The sequence below is a fragment of the Ixodes scapularis genome, unplaced genomic scaffold (assembly GCF_016920785.2).
Source record: "Ixodes scapularis isolate PalLabHiFi unplaced genomic scaffold, ASM1692078v2 ptg001864l_1__unscaffolded, whole genome shotgun sequence".
NCBI classification, from domain to species: Eukaryota; Metazoa; Arthropoda; class Arachnida; order Ixodida; family Ixodidae; genus Ixodes; species Ixodes scapularis.
The window spans coordinates 412,633-437,232 of NW_024610203.1; the positions used below are offsets into that span (position 1 = coordinate 412,633).

The following is a 24,600-nucleotide window of genomic DNA, read 5'->3' on the forward strand; positions in this document are numbered from 1 at the left end:
AGTAAAGAGACGTTGCCGCGACGTGCTCCAATTTATATTGATAGGTTTATGAAGAAAAGACAGAGAGGTTAACCAGAACGTAGATTCTAGTTCGCTACTCTTTACGGGGGGTTGGGGGAAGCGGCAAGGAGAAGGCAGAGTGAGGAGAAGGAAGGATGGTGGTCAATGAGGGTAATTCATCGTTCACACACAAATCTCCAGGCATTTACACAGTATACGACAAATTCGTGCTCGTAAGGAAAGGTACTAAGGCCTTCGTGGCCCATGTGAACTGGTCCACTGTGCCCCAGGCCCCTAAAACTTTCAACATGCTCAAAGACCTCGCCTCCATCGTCATTAAACTTTGTCGTAGCACTTGACGTTCCTTGTTTGCATTGACATTGACATAAGGTGTGTTCAATCGTACTTTCGACATCACAAATGGTACAGTCCGCGGAGTCTCTCCTTCCAATTTGGCAAAACAAACTTTGGAGTGAATACTACGCTAAGGCGCAGTCGGTACAGAACCGTCCCCAGTTGCCTCGGAAGTTTAGATGGAATGCGGAATTTAAGTTGAGAATCCAGACAGTATAGACTGGAGTGGTGGTAGCTCGCATGTGTCCAGTATCCCAGTGAGACTGCCTTTTCCATGTAGTAAAGCAGAGCGCTTCTGTCACATCGGAAGTGATGTACATACTGTAAGCGACTTATTTTTGGTGGACTCAATATTTCTCGATTGAAGGAAAAGCTGAAGTTTTGCAAAATTTCGCGGGTTCTAATTTTCGCGACGTGGTGTGATCTCAATATAATAGGGTAGCTCCAGTCACCAGGCTCGATCTAAAATGGACCGTAAAAATCGACGCCTGCACGTAGCAATCTAAACTTTTCGTTAAAGGTGTATTTCACAGGTCGGTTTTTTCTTGTAAAATTATAAAGCGTAGTTCTCTTTCTGTAAAAAATAAGGCCAACACACTCGCCTGGGTCAGCGGCGGTCGGCGACGCAGACGACCAAGTCGAGGTGCGGGGTGTGTTTGACGCTCTTATTGATAGATGGCGCTACCTCATTGTTTTGGTTAGGGAGCCTTCATACGCGCACACGTTGTTTTGGTCAGAGCCCTGGTTTCGGTTTGCTTTTAAAGAATTGTCGAAAGTGCCCGCGTCAACCGTGGTTTATTGAAACGAGCATAATCTTTTTTGTAATCTACATTTGGCTTGAAACTAAATCCAAACAGAGATAGCAAAACTACAAGTAACAAAAATAAAAGAAAAAGCGGTTGCATAACGACAACGCTGACGGCGCTCTTGCTGCCGGCGGATTTCGTCTGCGTGTCGTCTGCTTTCTTTCGCTGGCCGGTTGCATCCTCGGACGCCGCTTCCGAGACCTTTTTTTAGATGCGGAGCACCTCTTGCTCGGGTCTATGTCCCGCGGCGTCGTAGTCCGCACTCACACTACGCATGCGCAACTTTCCTCCTTCCCTCTCTCCATCAGCTGCGCGTTACTCTTTCCGCGCTCTCTCTACCAGCTACGTGCACTTCGCGTGCGTTCGCTTCTACTCACACCGCGCGCGCATGCGCAACTCTCCTCCTCTAGTCTCCTCTCCTTCAAGTGTGAATCTAAGCAGCGGTAGCGCGCTGCGCGCGTTCCTCTGATTTTCTTGCTCTCAAGACTCTGACTGACTGACTGCGCGCGTTCAGTTCACCCGCTGTTGACTCCACTCCGTTCTTCCGATGAAGTGTGATGGAAGCAACAGTCCCGTCAGTTAGTGTGTTGGCGCAAGCGAGCGTCAGCACCACCCCACAAACTAACGTAATAACACGCAAGTTAACAACGTTACTAACAACATTACTAACACCATCCGGGATGCTCCGCATCACCCCATGGTTCCCCTCGGGAAGATGGTGTAATTTTTTTTTCTTTGTCGCGGTTCGTTGGAAAACAGCCACAATGCTTCACTTCGGACGCCATTTAGACCGCACTTTTGAGACACGGGAGGCTGCCAATGCAAAATCCAGATAAACGGCAATTAATGGCTCTGAAAAGAGCCTGTCAGCAGAAGCCCGCGGTTTTCGCGGTTGTCAAAGCCGCTGGTCATATGTGCAAAATGGATAGGTATGTGCTCTTCAGTTCTCGTTGTCTTCAGTCCACATGTCCACCTCGAACTTGGAGGCACTTGTGCAGTCTTCGCTCATAATCCCTGAAGGCTGCCTCCCGGATGTTGTCCGTGATCGCATCGAAGGCGGATAGAATGCGCTCTTTTAGTTCCATCATCGTGCGCACACGAACTGCGTAAACCTGAACTTTCATGACATCCCAAACAAAAAAATCACAAATTGTCAGGTCAGGGGACCGTGGGGGCCAGGGCATTGTCGGTGTCCCTCGACCCATCCAGCTGCCGTGAAAGGTTCTGTCAAGCCAGTCTCTCACTGTGGTGACGTAATACGGGGCTGCTCTGTCTTGCTGGAAAATGCACACCTTCCTTTGCATGTGCGAAGCTTCCAGCTCCGGCAAAACGTCCTGTTCGAGCATGCGAAGGTAGGCGTCGCCGGTGACCGTGCCCTCATAAAAGAATACACCGATAACGCCTTCCCTCCAAAGTCCACACCATACTACGACCTTTGGTGACTGGGCAGCCTCTTCAATGATCCAGTGAGGGTGTATCTCGGACCAGCAGCGGTTGTTCTGCTTGTTCACGTGCCCATCCAGATAAAAATGAGCTTCGTCTGTGAAAAGCAGAAACGGAAGGTGGTTCCTGTTTGTGGAGATGCGCCCAAGTTCGTCCACGCAGAACTGCTTTCGCCGTTCATAGTCACCTGGCTGCAGCTCGAACAAGACCTGTGGCTTGAACGGATACATTTGTTGGCGGACCACCCTCCAGACAAAACTTTTACTGATACCAAGTTTATTGCGACTTGTCGCACGGACAGGTGTGGGTTCAATGCAAATGCCGCAAGCACGGCGTTACGTTTGTTCTGCTGTGGCGATCTCTTTTCGAGTACTCGTAGCCTGGTCTGCACAGTGTTCTCCGTGTTGAATCGGTGTACCCCGCGCATGACAGTCCGACGGGTAGGTGGACGCCTACGAAAAGTGGCTCGAAACTTCGATCTCACTTGCCTCATACTCCTGGTTTCTGTAATCCAAAGGACTACCCGTGCCCTCTCTTGGACGGTCAGGTGACGCATTGTGGCTGTTTTCTCACCAACCACGACAGAAAAGGTATCGGAAGCAGCGTCCAAGGATGCAACCGACCAGCGAAAGAAAGCAGACGACACGCAGACAAAATCCGCAGGCAGCAAGAGCGCCATCAGCGTTGTCGTTATGCAACCGCGTTTTCTTTTATTTTAGTTACTTCAAGTTTTGCTATCTTTGTCTGCATTTATTTTCAAGCAAAGGTAGATTACAAAAAAGATTACGTTCGTTTCAATAAACCACGGTCGACGCCGGGCACTTTCGATAATTCTTTAAAAGAAAACCGAAACCAGAGCTCTGACCGAAACAAGGAGGTGGCGCCATCTATCAATAGGAGTGTCAAACGCACCCCGCACCTCGACTTGGTCGTCTGCGTCGCCGCCTGTCGTTGACCCAGACAAGTTTCTTTCTCCTTATTTTTTACGGATAGAGAACTACGCTTTGTAAATTTACAAGAAAAAACCGACCTGTGAAATACACCCTTGACGAAAAGTTTAGATTGCTACGTGCAGGCGTCGATTTTTACGGTCCATTTTAGATCAAGCCGGGTGACTTGAGCCACCCTATAGATTTCAATATGTATATATTTTACCCGAATTGTTCGCGGGACCTATTTTTCGCAAATTGTAGGTGATTCGCGAAATTTGCGAAAATTAGGTCCTCGCGAAAATGAAGCCGTTTACAGTATACTGTGTGGCTGCACTGTTAGCTGATTTCGCGGCACTATCTGATGCCTCATTTTCAGCGACACCACAGTGACCTGCTATCCAGTGAAGTATTTGATGACCCTTTTTGTGTGCTTCGTCACCGTGGAAAATACAACAGATCTGGCACCCCAGCAGTTTATACTCTCTGTGCTTTATGAATGAATAATATTTGTAGTTACGGCCTTGAGTCACCACAATATTGTCCAGCGTTGTGGTCTTTGGGACATGATGTATTGTATCGCCTCTGGTATGGCCGTTAATTTGGATGCTGCTTATCCCGTTTTGCGTACGAGCTTGAGATTGATGGAATGGCTGCGGGAAGGCACCACAATTCCAACTTCAGAGAATGCCTCAGATGAGGACCCGTCGGTATACACCTGCGTTGTCCAACCATAAGTTTTATTGATAACCCTCAATGCCATTTGTTTCAGGACAGGGGATGGAGTCGATGCCTTCTGAGATACGTCTTTGATGTGCAGTGCCACTCGTGGAGCCAAGAAAGACCATGGTGGTAGATCCTTCTTTGAGAAAGGAACGAAATCATCTAAAAGAATTGAACTTAATTATGACATTAAAAAAACTTTATTTCGGTCTACATAAATGAAACGTAGCCAAGTGATGCTTGGGGCGTCTTGTCAGGTGCCTTAAATGTAATCGAAACGTATCTTGTACAATGTATGCTAGAATTGGGGGCCTGCGAGAAACCGTAATTTTTCCGGATGTCGTAGCTGATCGGAGTAACCCCAGATATACTTGTAGTGCTTGCGCCTCTATGCTTTGCTATACTTTGGAGGACTCTAAGATTGGTGATGCGGGTGCTGTTGAGAACTGGTGGCTTTATCTGAGAAGACCAAAAAAGAAGTCCTCGAACAGTCACCGTAGGCACCCTACAGTTTCGCTCCACGTTGTCTCGCTAATGAAACGCATGAAACGTACCATGAACATCGGCTTACATTTCAGTCGTGATACATGAGGGGTCCACGTTAAGCAACACTCCAAGGTTACTCCAAGAGATTTATGCTTTCGGACGTCCGGCATTTTTTTGTAATTATGGTAATGAAGTATCGATCCATGCACTTGCGAGAAAATGGAATGGCAGCTTACTTGGAAGTTGATATCTGAGTCCACGTTCCGTTAAATATTTATAAATATTTTTGGGAGCGCTCTGGAGTCTTGCCCGACATGCTGACGGGTGACACCAGTCGCCTAAATAAAATTATCACCGTCCTAGATGGATGCGTGCGCTGTGCTCGATAATGCCCGGGCAACATTGATGAGCACCACATTGAACAAAATTGGGCTGAACACGTCGCTGTGCGATACTCCTCGTGTGAGAATGTAAGAACCTTATTTTCCCCAACGGTTAACATGTAAATATATCTGTTAGCCATGTAACTCTGACCAAGTGTACGAGCGCCCTCCAATGCCAAGTTCTTTTAGCGCGTTGAGAACAGCTTCATGAGTGACGTTGTCATACCCACCATTCACATCAAGGAAGAGAGCGGTCCTGATCCGTTGCTGGGCCTTGTGCTAGTCCACGAACATGACGAGGTTGATAACGCTCTCCAGGGAACTTCTTCCACGTCGAAAACCGGACATTACTTACGGGTAACTGACGTTATTTTCCAGGTACCATTCGAAGCGGAAAGTTATCATTATCTCCATTAGCTTTCCCAGACAACTCGATAAAGCTATTGGCCTATAAAAAGTAATGTCGTATGGAGATTTTCCTGGTATTAAAATAGGTAACACACGCCCAGCCTTTCATGGTGTGGGTATTTGGCCCCATTCAGAAACAGTTGAAAAAATCAAGTAGCCGTTTTGACCCCGGAAGCCCCGGTTGGCGAGGGCGCTGTGCGGAATTATGCCGGCAGGTCTCGCAGTCGGGGCCCGCTTCACAGTTGCCAGAGCAGCTGAAACTTATCCTGCCTAAAGGGAGATTCATTCTGTCGTCGGAGAACGTTGGTATATTTCCTTGCACGAGACAGGGCGGTCAGTTGTAGGCTCACCCAACACCAGGTGTAGCCTATCTGTTGTTGAGTGAGGTACCTGCAGAACGTCTCCTCAACATTCACCTCGGCCGTATTAAGGCGTACAGATATGGCACGGAACCGGTAGTGTTGCTCCTGAGGTGCTCGTTGTCCGCGTGCGATGCACCAGACTCCCGTTAGTGTTTTCCTTTGTTAAAGTTTTGTACAATTTGTTCTTCATTTAATTTTCCGAGTTTTTGTAGATGTCGACTTACTTTTTTCTGGTCTTCGAGATTCAAATATATCTTCTAAATCCTCGATTCTTATGTACTTTATTTCCGAACGACGATGTATGGCTCGTAAACGTTTGTATTCCCCATCAATAGGGGTTCGGGATGCAGGAAGATTGTAATTTCTGGTTTCACTTTTTGTCGCAGCGACAACAGCAGCACTGAAATCTTGCAAGCTTGTAGGAGATTCAGAAAAAGTCTTCAATGAGGTTTGATAGGTTCGCCAGTTTGTACGACGGATGATATTTGTGAGACTTACGACTTTAAAATCCCTTCAAGATGTCGTAACTTAGAATATGGTCACTGCTATGTGTTTCAATATAAAGAAGCCAGAGGCTATACTGCATAACTTCACGAGACAAATGTCAGGTCAAGCCAACTGCTATACGTTGTACCTCGTAGATATGTCGGGCTCCCATCCTTCAAGATATCAAGGCTTTGCAAACTTGATGATTCCAATCGTCTTCTAACAAGGTAGTTTGTATGAGAGTCACCCCGGATTAGGAGGTGAGCATTCAAGTCGCCTAACAAGATGGAAGAAGGAGTACAGCATTTAATTACCGTTTCGAAGTTAGTTTCATCAAACTTTGCATGTGGTTATATGTGCACTGCTTTCGCCACGCGCGTCGCCAAGCGAGCGCGTGCGTGGCCGAATAGTTACCGTGCTTGGCTGTCGCGTGTTGGCTGTTGTGTTCAATGCCTGGGAGCGGACCACCTTTTTGTTATTTATGGAAATGTCGCGTTCTGGTGGATTTCTGAATCCTCTTGCTTATTCAGGGTCCGAATGTTCTACGGTCCGAACCTTCCACGCCGATTCTTCCAGGAGCCCACGCGTGTACAAAAGAGATCCGTGTGGCGAGCCGGAGTCAGTCACGCTCTTGCGCTCGACCGTGCTACTCCGTCAACCTTCGACGCCTGCGACGCTACCTCTTTGTATTTTTTGTCTGTTTCCGGCACAAGTTCGCCGCAACAAATGTTTGATTTCTGTTCATTCGTCGCCTCATCATCTGTCATTCGTGGCACTATTATTGAAAAGGAATGACTACATTTTTTAACAGTTGCGCGTACGTTTTCATCATTTCTATGAAGGGGAATTAGAATATTGACATATGTCATGCACTTGCGTATGGGGAGCATAACCCGACTAGGTCCATTTGATCGAAGAGATGCAAATATCGTGACAGCCGGAATGTTGCAGGGATGCGTGGCTAACATATGACGATAACGGGAAGGTTATGTTTATAGGTGAATTGTAGAAAATATGACATGTGTAATGGGAGGGACTCCGTCACATATGTAATCTGTTCGACAATCCTATTCCATAGGAATAGCGTTGAATTGTTGATTAGTTTATCTATGGAGGCGTTTCGCATATTTTGTGCGCTGTAGTTACCGTTATTTGCTTATTTTATCTTACTAACTTAATTAAAACAAAAGCATATATTTCAATGCTTGCAGAGCAAAACGGGCTGCTGGAGATGTGCACTGAATGAAGAACTTTCGTAGACACCTCTCCGCCGTCCAGATTAGGGCTGACTATATACCAGATAATAATAATAATAGTAATAATAATAATAATAATAATAATAATAATAGTAATAATAATATTAATAATAATAATAATAATAATAATAATTTTATTAATTGCGCTAACAGCCCAAGCCTAAGCAGTGGTGCCCTTGTTAGGAGTAAAACAAGAATAGAAATAAATAAACAATGAGAAAGGTAAGAAATGCAAACAACAAGATAGAATCAAATACTCAGCAGGGACTACGCATATACATCAACCACATATATGGCGCAAGCTCTTTTTAATGGGTAACTGCAAAGAAAATAAGTGTTTTCTTGAACAGCTTAATTGGGACAACCATATCACAAAACAAACCTTCCGCGAAAAACAAAATTGTTTTTCGAAATATTTACCCGACAGAACGCAATTTTGTCGGAGTCACAGCCTCTCCACATTTTAAACTCCCCCTCTTTTCACCCGCGCGAGAAGTATGCCCGCCCCTCGCTCTTGGATTTGCTCTTGGATTGACTTGGGTTCGGAGTGTACAACGTACACAGCGTCTCGACTTTCTGTGTGTCTTATACGCCGCCAAACAGGAGAAGGAGGGAGGGGGGGAGGGGCGGAAAGGGGAGGGGGAGGTCCCGCAGATGTACGCAGGAAGCTAGCGCCCTTTGGTTGTTTTTGTTTGGTCGGAAAATTGGTGGCAACAACGCACGTTCAACATGGCGCCGGTATTGTTCAGGTTTGACGGGGCGCGAGAGGCTCCCCGGTTTGTGAGCACATGTTGCGAATACGTGACCGGAGAAGTGCCCCTGTGATATTCCCAGAAGACGGAAAGTATCATTCGTAATCGTCGTGTGTGCTTTGAAAGCGAAGGGAGTCACATGATCTATGAGTACGCAACCACACAACGTTACCACAATGCTGCGTTGACTTCGGCGAACTCGTTCTGTTTGGTGCAACACGGCGTCGCGACAAAGAGCTAAAACGTTCGTTGTGTGTGTTGCGGGGCTTGGAAGTAGAAACCCACACTGACACGGAACGCAAATTGGTTGGTGTGGGGCAAAGGTTCAACGGTTTCACTCCCGTCGTCGTCAGCTGATTCGGTGCCGCTGGTCCAGGACTCAGTGAGCGTCTTTAAAAGTAAATCTTCCTTCGTTCCGCTTCAAAATGTGGAAGGTTCTGGACGCTAATTAAACATGAGGAAGATACATAGAAAGGGGGGACGGACGGTCCCCCCTTTCTATGTATCTTCCTCATGTCTAATTACCGTTACCAACACGCTCGTTTTGTACTTGATTCCGGACGCATACCGTGAATAGAAAGCTGCGGGCGTTTTCAACAAAATTACGTCGTTTTCTATGCACAATGGACTCCGGATTGTTGTCCTGAATCTGCCGTTTATATGCTTCGTGTTGTTGGACTGCGTTTGCTCAGCGACGTGTGTGCACAGCGACGCACTGCGCTCCAGTAGATGATTCGGTCCTGCAAACGACCGGTTATACACAATTTCAGAGTAACATAAGTCGCCACCGATAATTTTCTGTAAATCTTGTGTGAGTTTGTTGCGGTCATCATGGAAGTGTGAACAAATTTGGTGAAGATTTCCTACCTGCCCAGAGATCCATGAACTGAGACCATTTTTTACGTAGTGAAAATAGTGTTTTTTCTTTATTTTGGGAATAGGCGTTGGTGCCTTTATTATGGTACAATCACTTGAGAGTTCCGATTTTGGGAAGGGCGAGCAAGCTTTCCCAATGTTGTCTTTTTTCTCTCTGGCACTGCCCCTAGTTTCAAGTTGCAGTTTCAGTAGACATACCTACTAGCAGGTACAAACTGTTCTGAAGCAGGTAAAAGACTGGGAAGTCAGGACGGTGCGGACTCTGTGTTTCGCGCTTTTCGCAAGGTGGCTGGGAGAGTGCTTTTGCGAGGTATACGGAATGTGCAAACGATTTTGTTATGCTCGTCGTTCGCGTGTCTCCAGCAAAATTAATAAGATGATCTACAGAGGCGCAATTACAAACCAAGATTTACGATAACAGTACACATTCAATTCAAACAACTTTATGTAATATGGCTCGGAAGCCGAGAAAAATCTGTCTGCTAACGCGGAATTCAGACGTCCGATGGCTTCTGCGGACAGCTGTTACGTAATAACCTGGTTGTGTCAAGTTTTTTACGTAACAGCTGTGTCTCAGCCGCGGACCTTCAATGCACTCGGTGCGAATCTCGAAGGTCTCCGGAGCGAAATGACGAGAACGTACCAGGACACGTTTGTAGCTACGCAAACGCCCGATTCCGTCCAGCCAAATAGCATTCATTTTTCGTGGCGGCATGGCTGCTGGAAGGCTCGCTGTCGCGATCACTCATCTGGCCGCGCTTTACAGAGCAACGGTGCCGCTTTACAAGAGCTGACATCTAAAAAAAATTGGCATTTGAACACGCAAGAAAAAAAAACATGCTAAGAAAGCAAAGAGGAAAACGAAAGTAACAAACCGCACTATGAAAGCCAAAACTCCGCGTCGCTTCCTATCACTAGCGCTTGCGACAGCTGCTAAACACACACTACTTCACTTTAGGAAGTCTCACTCAAACATCTGGGTCAGCAGGAAACACTGATCACTTCGGCGAAACGACTAGTCAAGGTAGAAACACTGATCACTTCGGAAAAATGACTTGTCGAGGTAGGCGAGACGGGCTGTAGCAGAGACTTCAGCAGCCATGAAAGCACGTCGAAGCTTTTGTTCGCTATAGTATTAATCCAAACGGGAGTGCCCATCTTGTAAACCTTTTGTAAAGAATAATAACTCCCATTACATGGGTTATTCTTTAAACGTAAAAATATGCTGCTCAAAAGGAAATTACAACATATAACAAAGGTTTAACAACCAAGATCTAAGCTGTACATAAATCTCTAGCCTATGAGAAGAGTTGCTATCGGACGTCGCTCCGTGACGTACAGCAGCCAGTCCGTGACGTATAGCAGCCACTATGTGACGTATAATACCCACTTTGTGGCGCGGGATTTAAAACGGACGAAATAGCCACAAACTAAAATCAGCATCGCGCAGTAAATATTGCTGTAAAAACATTTTTTTCGTGGAAAAATTGTTTTGAGACATGCTTGTCCCAATTAGGCTGTTTAAAAAAACATGTTTTCTCTTTGCAGTTACCCTTGCAGGAACAACATTTAAGGTTCTCTGCTGAGGTGAAGCTTCATCCACTCTGGACGCTGTTGTGTCATTGTCTTTGTTGCAAGCGTAACTTTTGTTTGAGCTTGCATGTTGTTGGTTTTGCATACTTATCAGAGGAAAGTATTCACTAGTCAGGTCTTGCTCAAGAGTATTGTTGGTTGTCCTTTGTGCTGTTTTGTAGACCAATTTGTCTTGTAGTAGTAGTCGGCGTATTTCCAGTTCATGTCTCCGTTTCCCGCACTGATGTGGCGTCCCCTCATGTTCCTTGCCACAATTATAGCAGCGGGCAGCTGTTGTTTGGGCATCACAGTTAACTCGCTGCTGTTGTCCGGAACAACGCGAGCAAGTCGAAGAATTCCGGCAGTAGATTTCATGTGCCCAAAACGGGAACACATATGATACTGCATTGGCGTTTCCGTGAATGGTCCCACTTTGTGCCGTACAAAACCGAGTAAAACGTACCCTGGAAGTCTTGATGTAGAGATATTTATGGCTACTGTGGTAGAAGTACCAATCCGACGAACATATGCAATGGATGTATCGGTGTCGATCTTTAACTCTTCATGTATCTCGGAAGTTTCGATGTTGGCGCGAACTCTGATGACTTCGGCTGCTTGGGCTCGGGAACGGGGCTGAAAGATTTCACAGCGATTCCCAGCAGAGATGTCACTTTCAGAAGAGATGAAAGCCCTTCAGAATTTCGTGCATTGGCAAAGATCAGGCTGAGTTTGTAGGTCGGGCGGGTTTGAACAATGGAGGCGGGTACTTTTGACTCAACTAGCTCTGTCAGTTTTAGTTGGTGTAATTTGTTACAGTCAGAGTCTCAGGTCCGGCCTCAACGGATATTACTTTACTGTTCGAAAACACACACTCCTACTTGACGACACGTTTTTTTTTTTTTTTTCTTTTTTTTTTTATAGTTTTGTAGTGTAGCCTCCGTCGTCCGTTGAAGTCGAATTATCAGTGTCCGGAAAGCTGGGAAGATGCTGCCCAGCGGTCAGGGAGTCGATGCAAATTTCCGTTTCAGACGTTAAAGATTCGTCTGCGTTCGTTTACTCGCCGTTCGGCAGAGCATGCCGTTCGGATAGTCTTTAGAATGCCTCCACTGAGGTCGGTCCGTTGGTGTATGCGGTGTGGAGTTGTGGGGGCGATGTGGCCCCCGTCTACAGATGCCACACCGGGGTCGAGGTTGATGAACCGTGACTGCAGTAGCGGAGGGATCAATTTCACGATATTATTTAGCAAAAGAGTAAAAAGAGGTAAAATGGCGCTTCGGCGTAGAAACCCTTCGTCGCTTTCTTTCGACGCGCTCCAATTGCTCAAATAAAGATGCCAAAAAAAAACTATTGAAACTGCATCGTAACACGGGTCTCCTCGCCATATAATTCACTTAAAATTGTCATCACCAGCATTTGCAATTCTTAGTCCCCTGCTTCATGTCTGCCTAACTATGTAAAAATTCCATTGGGTTATCGCGTACATTGGGCGTAGTGCCCTCTGTCGCAACTATTTGATGTTGTCAGGATTAAATTTTTTTTTGATTCTCAGTAGTCGTTTGCACTGCACAAATGCGGCAAGGTGTCCATGCTCTTTGATTTATGCCGGGTAAATCGTCTTGGTCATAAGTGTTGAGTAATGGCATCATTACCTAAATATTAAATTTTAATTTGATGCGTATGTAGTCATCCACCTTAGGTGTTTTTTTTTCCTTTTAATACATGCTCTAACATTAATTTACATGATTAAATGAGTATAGAGACTTAGTAACTTTGTTAATCTTCAATTACAATTCCTTTTTTTCTTTTTTTTTCCCGGCCCTGCAGACTGCGACATATCCCTCATCTGGCTCCTTAGACAAAATGTTTAGAAATTCCTGGGTTATCTCGTTGATATCAACCAGAGCTCGGCGGTCTGACGTCCCCCTTGCGCTTTTGTCTCCTCCTTTCCCCTCCGTTTTTTGGCGCATAGCACAGCAGAAGGACTTTCCTAGATCCAAAAGTTCAGGTGGTGTCGCTACCTTGAATCGGAGAAGTTTCAATATGCGGGGGAAAACATCGTTCTTCTAACGCCACTCCACTGGAAAGTGCTCACGTTTCATTTGCGAATTTCGCTCATCCGTGTTACCTTTCGCTAAATTACCCAAGCATCAAAGAGGATGTTGAGAACGTAGGCACGCAGCGCTGCACGTGCTTGCCTTCCCTATGTACAATATTCGAGGTAAATAACCGAAATCAAGGGTCGGTGGTGCGCGTGCGATGTGCTACTTTTTTTAGATTTTGGCTTTCGAACAGTTAAAGCTGAAGACGCCAGCACGCCCAGCGCGAGTACGTACGTTCCCGGCATTTTATTTTATGCTCGGGTAATTCAGCAAAATGTCCATTGTGCCAGGGTTTAATATTTAGTTTTTTTTTTTTTTTTTCGTCTCGCATTTTGAATATGGGAACTCCATTGCGGGGGACCGATGTAGGCATAAAAGTTCTATAGTTACTGACAACTTAAAAAACGCACCCAAGATCGCATCTTGACGCTAGCAGTGCACCCTCCAACAGGCGTGATCAGGTGCCCCGGTGGTCACGGGCCATTGTTCAGGGTGGGAGTTATTAAGTTCAAGCTTTTTGTTTCACAATTTGTTCGTCTGTGCTTTTTATCGACTTGTACCGTAATGATAAGACGCTTCCGACTCGCAACTCCTAAGGTACTTAAAGTGTCCGTGGCTATAGCTTAGAAACCATTTTTTTTTCTCGCGAACAAAACACTGAATAAGTAAGGGGCCGTCAATAACAAATAAAGGAAGGATGCAATGCAGCCCACTTTCCTAGAGAAAACGTACAGGAAAGCCAGCTCACGACTCAGTGCGTGAACTCCCAGAAAGGAAACTCCGTCATCGTAGAAAATTCCCATGCTGGCGTTCCCACACAGGCCTCCGACCTCCGTCGTAGCTAGAAGAAAATCAGACTGTTAATATCTGTACGAGCAGGGTGATCGGAAGTATCGTGCTGTAGTCTAAAACCGATGACGCATTAATCGCACGAAGGATATGTGATTTGTTTTCCAACTAATATAATGCAGGGCACTACGATGCAATATTTATATTTTGTATTCATTTTGGAGAATATGCCATCTAGGCGTGTCTCTTTATACTTTCGATTCGCAGAAATGTTCAGTAAGTCCAACGACTGTTTTCTTCCTAATTAAAGTTAGATAATAATGAGAAAAACCTTATTTTTGTTTTTGTTTTTGAAGGCAATATTTTTAGTTGGTACTGAAGTTGAAAAAAAGATATATCTAGGGAAGCTAAACGAGTTGTGCAACAGTTTCAGTGCTTTGCTTAAATAATTTGGGAGTTGGTGTCTCAAAATTTTTGAAGCAAAGGCAAACAAAAAACACGCTTTTGCCTGCATGTCCTAGTTTTTATTTTAAAAAGGGACAAAGACTGAGGTTTTCAGCACCTCTCAAGTCCTTCACCATCTTCCGAGTCACGTGCGCTGTGACCTCAATGGGGGTCGCACGGGGTTCCGGTGAAGCTCTCTCTCTAGAGCGATCCGTGAGCAGCGAGAACTCATCCGCTCGCGACCGTGTGACCACGTGCTGGTTGGCGCAGCGTGAAATATGGTGAAAAGAAGAGAGTCTCATCTGGGTCCATCCATCCCCGTCCGGCTCTGTCCCCCTCCCCCTCTGGCTTCTGACGGCTGTTCGCGGTAGCAGATAGAGCTGATAGTTTTGTGGGCCTAGGATAGATGGCAGCACTAAAACTCCGTATAATAATTTTTTTTTGTCGCTGATACCAGGTTTTTGACGCATTTATATTTATGTTGCCACGACAAGATTTATAGAAAAGTTACCTTTTATCCAGCAGGTATTCGCACAACTTGCTATCTTTCTACAAGACCCCCATTGACGTCATGCCGCGTGATTCTCATGGCCGCCGCTTGCGGCTCCATGTCGGGGAATATTCTCATTTTTGCCTGGCGATTAAGCGGCGGAATCGCAACATTTCCAAGGAGGGAGGTGTGTTTTCTGTCCTTTGTGACAAGATGAACAACGTCAAATGTGGAAGATGCCAATTCTTTCAACGTTAAAATTATTGCACAGCTCCTTTAAACAAGGTGTCAAAATTATTACACTGCGCGATTTGGAAGTCTGTGTTTTAGTCCCGATTTGTCGCATGTTTTGGAGATCTTAGTTGTGGAGCGACGCCATAATGCCTATTGAAATTGAGACGTCGCTCCGCCTTTTGGCGCGTAGACCGAGAATTTTAAAGTAGATAAGTCAACAAACCTAAGGGACGTAAACACTTTCAAATGACAAACTAGGAAACATAGTTTACACCGAAAATATCTAATGGCATTGGTGCGAACACCCTAAAAAAAGGGGTATATATCTTACAACTTTTTCACATATCCGTCACCCAAAATTTCAGTTCGACGTACAGCGCGCTGACGTCGAATTGACTGCCCCAACTTTTGCGAGAAGGTTGATGACAGTACGATATGACATATTAAACAGCTAAAGTACGCATAAAATAAGTCGACAGAAAAAAACAAAACAAGGTTTTGCAGTTGAGCCAGGAAAATCCCGAAATCTTTTTTTGCAGTCAGTTATACTTTCATTAGCTATCTTAATAAGTTGTAAAACTCGGCTATCAAGCCGCTCGTAGAATTTGGTAGCGTCAGTGACACGCCAGTGCGCTGTACATGCAACTGAAGTCTTGGGGTGTCGTATATGTGACAAGAAGTGTAGGAATATACCTTTTTTTTTTTTTTTTTTTAGAGTGAACACGTTTTGCGTTGCTGGAATGGCTGCACATGCCGCAATCTCTGGGCCCGTTTGCTCGAAGCTGGTTAACTCTAACCGCGGTTAGAAGTTAACTGCATTTCCCTACGAGGGACAAGTTTAGGTCACGTGACCGCCAGAGAAAGGACGGCGGGGAAACATGACGGCGCCTCGGTGAGTGAGCGCCGCTAGCTCTGGAACTAATATGTCGTTGTAGCTGCAATATCGAGCGCGTTAGTCAGCAATGAATGGTGCAAGAGGCTTTCACTTTGCCTTACCTCACTTAATCGTAAAGCACGAGCAATGACAGCGCCGCATTTTTTATATAGTCTTTCGATTCTGGCCATTCCTAAGCCTAAATGAACGCGATAAGTGTCGGCATGGCAACGTCTTTGGAGAGTTCATTGCCTTGACTCAATCGGCCGGGTATTGATAGCACACAAAAGCAGACAGCGTCCCAATAGACCTTTCGCTAAATTTCCTAAGCACCGAGGTTGTGCATGCTACGAGTACTACGAGTGTAGTTACACGCGCTGCACGTGCTGACGTCTGCAGTAGTTACTGTTCTAAAGCAAAAACGCCGGAAAGAAATTTCGCCTTGCACGCGCGTTCGTCAAAGCTTTGTTATGATTATTTATTTCGATTTTTCTATGAGGGGAAGGCCAGCGCGCGCGAACCGTAGAATTACACAAAATACTTTACTAGGGGTTTGATTACACTTCCAGCGTTCTCCTCGATGCTTGAGTAATTTACAAATGGATATATTTTCACTGGAGCCTAATCACAGGTTTTTCAATCTATGATGGTGTTATTTACAGTTCTTACATGCTGGACAACCATGCTGCCGGTGTACCGCCCGGCTTTCCCTGCTCGCTTCTTATCGTTTCCATAGGGCTGAACCTCGTCGTCCTCTTTCGAACTTGGAAGGAAATTTCAACGAGGCTTGTCTCCAATTCAGACAGCCAAGCACTTAGAAATTTTCCAAAGAAGGGTGAACATAGTTTTACCTTACCCAATATCTGTACCACGAGCCACAAAAAATGCGTCTGCTCAAACGTATGCCGCGCAGCGTCGCGAAAACCGGGTAGCGCGCGTTTTTGGGTCCCTCCTTTTCGGGAATTTTTTTCACGGAAGACAATTACATTCGCAACAAACCAGTAGGTGACACCAGCTACTATTCCATAATAAAACACGGAGCTGTCGCTCATCTAGCCCTCGTCAAACTTGGCTAGGTACTTGTACGTATCTAGAAGGGAAGGGCGGTTAACTTTTAACCGCGGTTAATGTTAACCGGCTTCGAGCAAACGGGCCCTAGATTTTTCCTTATCAATTGGGAGCAGTGACTGCTGCCATTTATCGTCGTGAATACTCCAGCGGCAGCGGAGGAAACCGTCACTGCTATGTTGGTGAACCTAGTATCTCAGTGCGCCGGAGGCAGTCTTCTCCATCGGACACGTGCGGCTGCGCGGCGGTGTGGACAGCGCGATGAGTGTGCGTTCGGTAGGACGCGAGGTGTCCATACCACTCGTGGAAGAGTTGGCTCTGTAGGCACATGCGCTGTCTAATTCAAAGCAGCCGAATGAAATATATTGTTGCTTGTAAAATAGTAGGTATTGTTTCCTAGGAGATGTGGGTCTTTTCCTTTTAGAGCGCAGCGTTTAGGCGCCCGTTTCCGGCTTGAGCGGCGTCGACGTCGCCGTCGACGTAACCGCGAGGTCACGTGACCCCCCAAGGTCACGCGACCCCAGAGGTCATGTGACCCCTCTTAAAGGGTCACTTGACCCCCCAAGGTCACGTGACACCCAAGGTCACGTGACTCCCCAAGTTACGTGACCCTCCCCCGAGGTCACGTGACGACCCCCTCTCTTCCCCCGAAATCACGTGACACCCCCCCCCCCCCCGAGGTCACGTGACCCCCCTCCCCCCGAGGTCAGGTGACCCCCCCGGAGCATATTCAAGAATGAGGGGAGGAGGAGGAGAAGGAGGAAAAGGAGGAGGAGTCTACCCTCCCCTCAGTACCCTTCCCTCCTCCTCCTCAAGAGCTGCGCTCTAATTCGGCGTTACAGGGAGTTGTAAACGGCTTTCACTTTTTTGATGTGCAAATAATGTTTACGCGAGGACACATTCCCTGTTCCAGTGTCATTAGTGCCAAATCATCAACATTTCCACATCTCACCAAACCACGTACATTCGTCCACAACATCTTCCATGAAATAATTCCTGAAATAAAACACGCACGTTAATCGTATTTAGCAATGAACACTATAGGGGTTGGCGAATAGCAGTTCGAATCGAAGAACTCTGCCTCATCCATAAACTTCGCAGTGCTGGTGAAACCGACTACATAAGGAGTCTGGTTACCATGTTGAGGCTGGGAATGACGCTGCGCTATTCCATTCGAACCGCTATTCCCCCAGCCATAATTAACAATTTTCCAACTAGAAACAAAAGCAAAATGCCGACAACACAAATCCGCCCTTCCCCCCTTCCCCTCCCCTCTCTCCACTGCTGTTCTGGCCAAAAGAGATCAAAGCCAAATTTGGGTGTCCTACGTGCCAAACCAACGCATCATATCTGACACATGCTAACGTTCCCGTGTTTGTATTCTCTCTTGTATTCGTCTTTTTAGCGTTGTTAACCATAGTTCAAAATGTTCATCACCAACTGGTCCAACAACAAGTATTTCTACTTTTCCGCAAAAATCCTCAGTCAGATTGGGGAACCTCGGCCGGGATTCGAACCAGCCACCTGGGGATCCCTAGGCCGCCGCCTCGCCACGTAGTCACCGAAGTGGCTGAGAGCGGAAGAGAAAACTAACACCCAGAACATAGGCACGCTCAAAATTAAAGGAACCATGAAATGACTTGTTTTTTTTCTTTGTTATAATAACAAGCAACAGGTCACGCCAATACCAGTTGAAAATGCACCACACGGCTTTTGCAGTGCATATTAAACAAACCGCATTTCGAGCAGTGGTTTACACAAGCCCAGCCACCCTGGCTTAGGTTCGCGTGTGGCAAAAACACTTTCGACCCGTTTTAGGAGTGAAACGAAATAGAACCGTACATCTTTGGACCATGAAATTACCTTTTTACTGATGCCAAATAACTTTCACATTGAACCTTTAATGTTCACTGTTTTCGTTTCGGATAATGAGCTTTTACACGAAAAATTATTTAAATATTGAGTTTTTCTTTCCTGCAACTCACCGCAAAACAAGCCGCAGCGTAATTCTGACGGTCGTTACGTGCGCTCTGACCGGAAGCGGAAGTTCTCCCGGCAGCAGGAGAATGGGAGCGTTAGCGGCGAGCTGGCAGTGTGCTGGTAGGCTTTACCACAGGGCTTTACTGCGGTGCCCAGAGCGCGTCTTCGACTGGTGTGTTTAGCGCCCTGTACTGGCCATACATCAGAAGTGGTCCCGAGGTGGCAACAAATGACGTCACAGAAGCCGACGTGTCCTGCTGTTGCATGTCGGGATCCTGGCGGTTGGTCGTAACAATGCTAACTAGAAGGCTGCAAGTAACACAACCGAATGCGAGTGTCTTAACAATGCTAACTAGAAAGCTGCGAGTAACACAACCGAACGCGAGTGTCGCTGTCGTCACGGCGTCCCAACTTCAGGCTGCGGAAGCTTCCGTCGACTGCCACACTGGAGAGCGACCTGCAGCGGAACAGGCACCTGCCACATACAGCACAGCTGTTAGGACACCGCCAGGATCGCGACCGGCGACAGCATGATACTTTTATGACGTCATCAGGTGGAAATCGAGGGACCACTTTTTTGGAGGCGGCAAACACACCAGTCGGAGACGCGTTCAAGGCACCATCGTTTTACTGCTCTAATGGCGCCAATGGCACCGACATATTTTCTGAATCGGCGCCTCTAATCACCGCGATGGCCATGGACATATCACAGCTGAGCGAAATTCAAATTGATATGTTGCGCTACAGCGATAGCATGGGACTGGTCCCATGCACTTGTACAAAGCGCAGAAGGTCGTCAGCACGACAGCAGTTTCCGCGGTATCTCTCAAAAGAAGGGGACGCGCTGTCACTCACTGGCGTAGCAAAAAATGCACATAGTTTTCAATGGCTCAAGCTCTACTAACTTTTATTTTATCAGGGTAGGCTGGCAGGGCAGAGTGGGTGAAAAAAGAAAAGAAAAAAGATGCAGTACGTCGTCTTGGACAAACACGACTTTAAAACACGACCTTACGGATAGTACAAATCTTTCCTGCGATTGCAAAAATAAATAAAAATGCTATCTTAGCAGATATACATCAACGCAGAAATATGATTTTGTGATCACATAGACGTTGCGATTATTGAAAGATTGCTAACATTAATCGATTTTCTCGGGTGATGAAAACGCGTCAAAATTCGCATCCTCCATACATGCCCCTAAACACAGTACGCACCAGTAATATCTTGAACTTGATCACACGGATGCAGTCCGCAAAATAATAAATTGGGGCGATGTTCGAGGAGACAAATGCTAAGATAGCACTACTGTAGTCGAAGTAAACAGTCGACGGCACGAGCGTTTCTGCTGTCGTGAAGGTGCCGGCACAGCATCACCGCATGAATAGATGAGTCTTCTCTGCTAGGACGTGCTGGGTTAGCATTGCGACGCGCGACGAGAATTCAGTCAAGAAAAGCGCTCTGCGCAAAACGATTAGCTTCCACCACGCCGACTACGTCGTTCATCGCCATCGACGGCATGCTTTTCAGCAGACAGGCCGCTATGCACAGGCGCTGTCTCTTACTTCGTTTACCATACGATAGATGGCACATAGCTTCGAGCAATACAAAATTCGATAATTTCCGTCACGTCGCTAATTATTCAACACAATGTGGATCAGACTATAATTTAACAAAAGCTTTAAGAAACATTCGCCGGCTGTTTATTGTTTATGATCGCGGTGCTGGTGAAGTAGGCTCTGATTCAATAGGTGATATGGATTTGCCTTACGTGCAGTGGAACCGCGGAGGCATCGCATTGAAAAGGGAGAGAGCTTTCGAGGGATAGAAGGTAGAAAAGAGTCCGCTTTTCTTTTAGAAGTTCTATAGCGAAAAGATTTTCTGGCTCTCTATTTTTCTGTTTTGGTTTTCTTTTCACACCATTTATGACGTGCGGTGGACAAAATTCGATTTCAAAATCGTTTCATGGTTATCAACTAGACGTTGATAATATAGGTCGCCATTTTTATAATTACAGTACAGATATGTGTTTGTAAGCTCTGGTCAGCTACAAGTGAGGTAGCACAAAAAAAATAGTCTAACTCCTGCGAATACAATATGGGGCTCAAAACAAAGCGCAGTTCTTTATGATCGTCACTTTTGCTTAGAAGCAGATGGCAGCATATACAAAAAGAAGAAATATTATTGTTTTATTATTAATTAATGGACGAACGTGACAGGAACATGATATAATAAAACATAATTACATTGTGACATAGAATGCGGCGTCCGGACAGCCCAGACGATGTCTGTTTCGTGTGTAATACTTCTTATAGCTCTCGTAAATTTCTCTTTCATCCATCGGAATGCTTTCTATTGCGCCGGATTCCTGAAACACAAGTTATGAATTTCTTAGTTGACCTTAACTTCTACCGTAAAACTGCGCAGGTCCTTACTTGAACGAATCTCTTCTAGAATATACTTTCGTAATTGTACTGTTTTGTGTCAAAGATAAAACAAAAACGACTTTGGATCATACTTGATGTAAAAGAGACGCTTTCAAATCTACAATAAAACTATGGGAACTCAAGTAAAATTCCTATCTAAGATATAATATTTAATTGTGTGGTCTGTCAAACAGACATACCATAATTTATAAATATTACACAAGTCTTGAGTAAAGCTATGTACGTTCGATACCCCTTCACATGTTCTTATACGTCTATTAGACACATTCATATAATTGACCTTTCCTACGGCAGCCAAGATAAAATATTATGTTACAGCCTCTAAATTTTAAGTTTTTTTTTTTTACACAACACTTTGCTTCCACAGTTATAACATTCTAATTTTCATACGATTATGACTTTATAAACACGTAATTTTGAAAATAAGCCAAAACAGAGCCATCGTGTGTTGTGCTAACGAACTGCAAAATATTTATCTATTTGCCTTGGAAATGTAATTGTACATAAAATGGACAATAAAAACTGGAAATTTAAATTGATCTTCACTATATAGTCTTTCTCCGTCGCGAACGTGCCCTTAATTGCCATCGCGGAGAAAACACCAAAACAAGTCTACCGGGAATTATTGTCACGAAGGATGAGGTGACAAAACAAAGAATGACTGAGGAAGCTGAAACGTTTAATGGGGCGAACTTATGCCTAAAGCCTAAAAGGAAACTGAAGATAACAACAGAGTGTCGCGGGCGTCGAAGTCGGCGTAACAGCAACATCGAACGCTGGGGCGAGAGTGACTACGGCTCGCCACGCGGAGCCTCTGTAAACTCGGGGGCTTCTGGAACAGTCGGCGTAGAAGGTTCGGCGTGTAGAACATTCGGACCCTGAATTAGCAACACGGTTCTCGAATTTATCAGAACAACACATTACAGAGTCAACAAAAATGTGCACCCGCGGCCAGGAATTCAACCTTAACTTCTTGCGTAAAAGGCAAGCGCGCTAACCGTTAGGCCACGAGCGCGCTACCTGCTCGGTCAGCTGCGCTCGCAGCATTACTCCCCACTTTAAAAAGAGCATCGCCCCGATTCAACACAGGACAGAACAAAGCAAATAAAAAGAACGACAAGCTAAAGAGTCATTAGGAACACATAAGGTCTACAGTCCTATTGAGCGTAATACGGCTTCAGGCGCACGACGTGGACGACTTCAGGGCTTGGTGGGCGGCATGATGATGTTCTTGTTCCGTCCGGCATCACCCCGTAGTTCAGATCTCCAAATCGACGAAGTACCTTGTAGGGTCCAAAATACCGTTTCAGGAGTTTCTCGCTGAGGCCACAGCGGCATATCGGGGTCCAAACCCACACACGGTCTCCGGGCTTCAAGCGAAAGTCGATCCGACGAAGGTTGTACCGGGTAGCGTCGACACGTTGTTGGTCTTGAATTCGGAGTCGGGCGAGCTGGCGAACTTCTTCGGCTCATTGAGCAACGACCTGGGCCTCGGGGATCCCATCACCAGCTGGTTCATGGGGTAGCATTGCGTCGAGCATGGTCGTTACTTTTCTTCCATGCACCAGCTGAAACGGGGTTACTATTGTGGCATCGCCGTGTTGTAAGTAAACGTGACGTAGGGTAACACCTCGTCCCAAGTCTTTTGCTCGTTGTCGACATACATGTTGGTATAGTTTTGCTTAGCTGTTCTGTTAGTACATTTGCCTGCGGATCGTACGCAGTGGTTCGACGGTGGCCGGTGCCAAAGGGACGAAAGATCTCTTGCGTCAGCAGCGCCATAAAAGAAGATCCACGGCCTGTAATAGGGACTTCGAGGGCGCCGTGCAGGAGGGCAATGGTCTCGATGAAAATCTTGGCGACTACAACAGCCGTACTTAATGGAAGGGGTTTCGTCTCGGCGTACCGTATGAGATAATCTTAGGCGAAGATTACCCAGCGGTTTCCCGACGTTGACGGTTGGAAAGGGCCAAGTAAACACATTCCGATCTGCTGGAACGGCGTGGACGGGGGGAAAATCAGATGCAAAAGTCCTGACGGCTTCGTCGGCGGTTTCTTGTGTAGCTGACGCTCATGGCGTGATTGAGTGTAGAGGTGAACGGTCTTCGGTAGCCTCGGCCAGTACAGTGATGTCTCGTAACAATGGACACCTCCGTTTTCGTAAAAAGGTTTTCCATAATCTGAGTTTTTCATATTAACGAGACCCCGAAAGTAGTGCCCATATAGTGGAGTATCCATATTAACGGGGTCCATATTAACGAGACATGACTGTAGTACTTTTCTCGAATCCTGGCGAGCGCCCTGCTGAAGCCTAGGTGTCCAGCCATTGGGTCGTCATGACATCATTGGAAGATTCCATGCTGTGACGCTGTTAACAAAAGTCTCTTTGCACAGCACCCCTTGCCGTAGGGAGAAGGTAGGCAGGATTCGTAGGAAAGGACGGGGAACCGCACTCGCTTGTCCCTCTAGGTGCTCGATGAGAGCCTGCAGTTCAGGGTCATCTCGTTAAAGTGCTGCCATGCCGCTGACATCCAGAGCGCTGAGGAAACACCCATCGTCGTCGTCATCGATGCACGCAGGACCGGCCTCGACTGGGGCCCTTGACAGGCAGTCGGCGTCATTGTGCTTCCGGCCGGACTTGTACACCACGGTCATGTCGAACTCCTGCAGTCGTAGGCTCCACCGGGCGAGGCGTCCGGAGGAGTCCTTCAGATTCGCGAGCCAGCAGAGCGAGTGGTGGTCCGTGACCACGCGAAAAGGGCTTCCATACAAATATAGGCGGAACTTTGTTATTGCCCAGACGCAAACAAGGCACTCCTTTTCAGTCGTTGAGTAGTTCGTCTCCGCCTTAGCGTCCGACTCGCGTATGCGATGACTCACTCCGCCCTGTCTTGCATTGGACTATTACCGCGCCAAGTCCGTTGTTTCTGGCCTCCGTGTGGATGTCTCTTTCAGCGAACTGGTCGAAACGGCCAATAATCGGGGGCGTCTGGAGTCTTTGTTTGAGCTTATCGAATGACCGCCTGGTGTTCTTCGGTCTATTTAAACTTCACGGCGTCCTTCGTGAGGTGCGCCAGCGCAGCAGACAGCTTGGCGAAGTCCCCAACAAAGCGCCTGTAGTAGGCAGAAAGTCCGAGGAATCTTCTCACGCCCTTCTTGTTAGACGGCGGCGTAAATGCAGCTACGCGCGGGTCTTCTCGCGTCAGGGAGGACACATTTGTTGTTCACGACGTGGCCAAGGAACTTTAGTTCACCATAGGCGAACTGACACTTTGTTGGCTTGAGTGACAGGCCGGCGGTCTTGATGGCTTGAAGCACGGCTCGAGGTCGTCTCAGGTGTTT

At 46.4% G+C, this 24,600-nt stretch overlaps 1 protein-coding gene across 1 annotated transcript in view; it reads right to left on the minus strand.

The window, feature by feature from the left end:
* The window catches only part of LOC115320294, a 60,061-nt gene that overhangs the window by 11,661 nt on the left and 23,800 nt on the right, over positions 1 to 24,600 (minus strand). Inside the window, exons 5-7 of the mRNA XM_040211197.1 lie at positions 21,058 to 21,179; positions 17,787 to 17,830; positions 13,668 to 13,776 (exon numbers count right to left, since the gene is read on the minus strand). Coding sequence (XP_040067131.1) covers positions 13,668 to 13,776; positions 17,787 to 17,830; positions 21,058 to 21,179 — 275 coding nt within the window. The remainder of the gene's footprint in view (positions 1 to 13,667; positions 13,777 to 17,786; positions 17,831 to 21,057; positions 21,180 to 24,600) is intronic.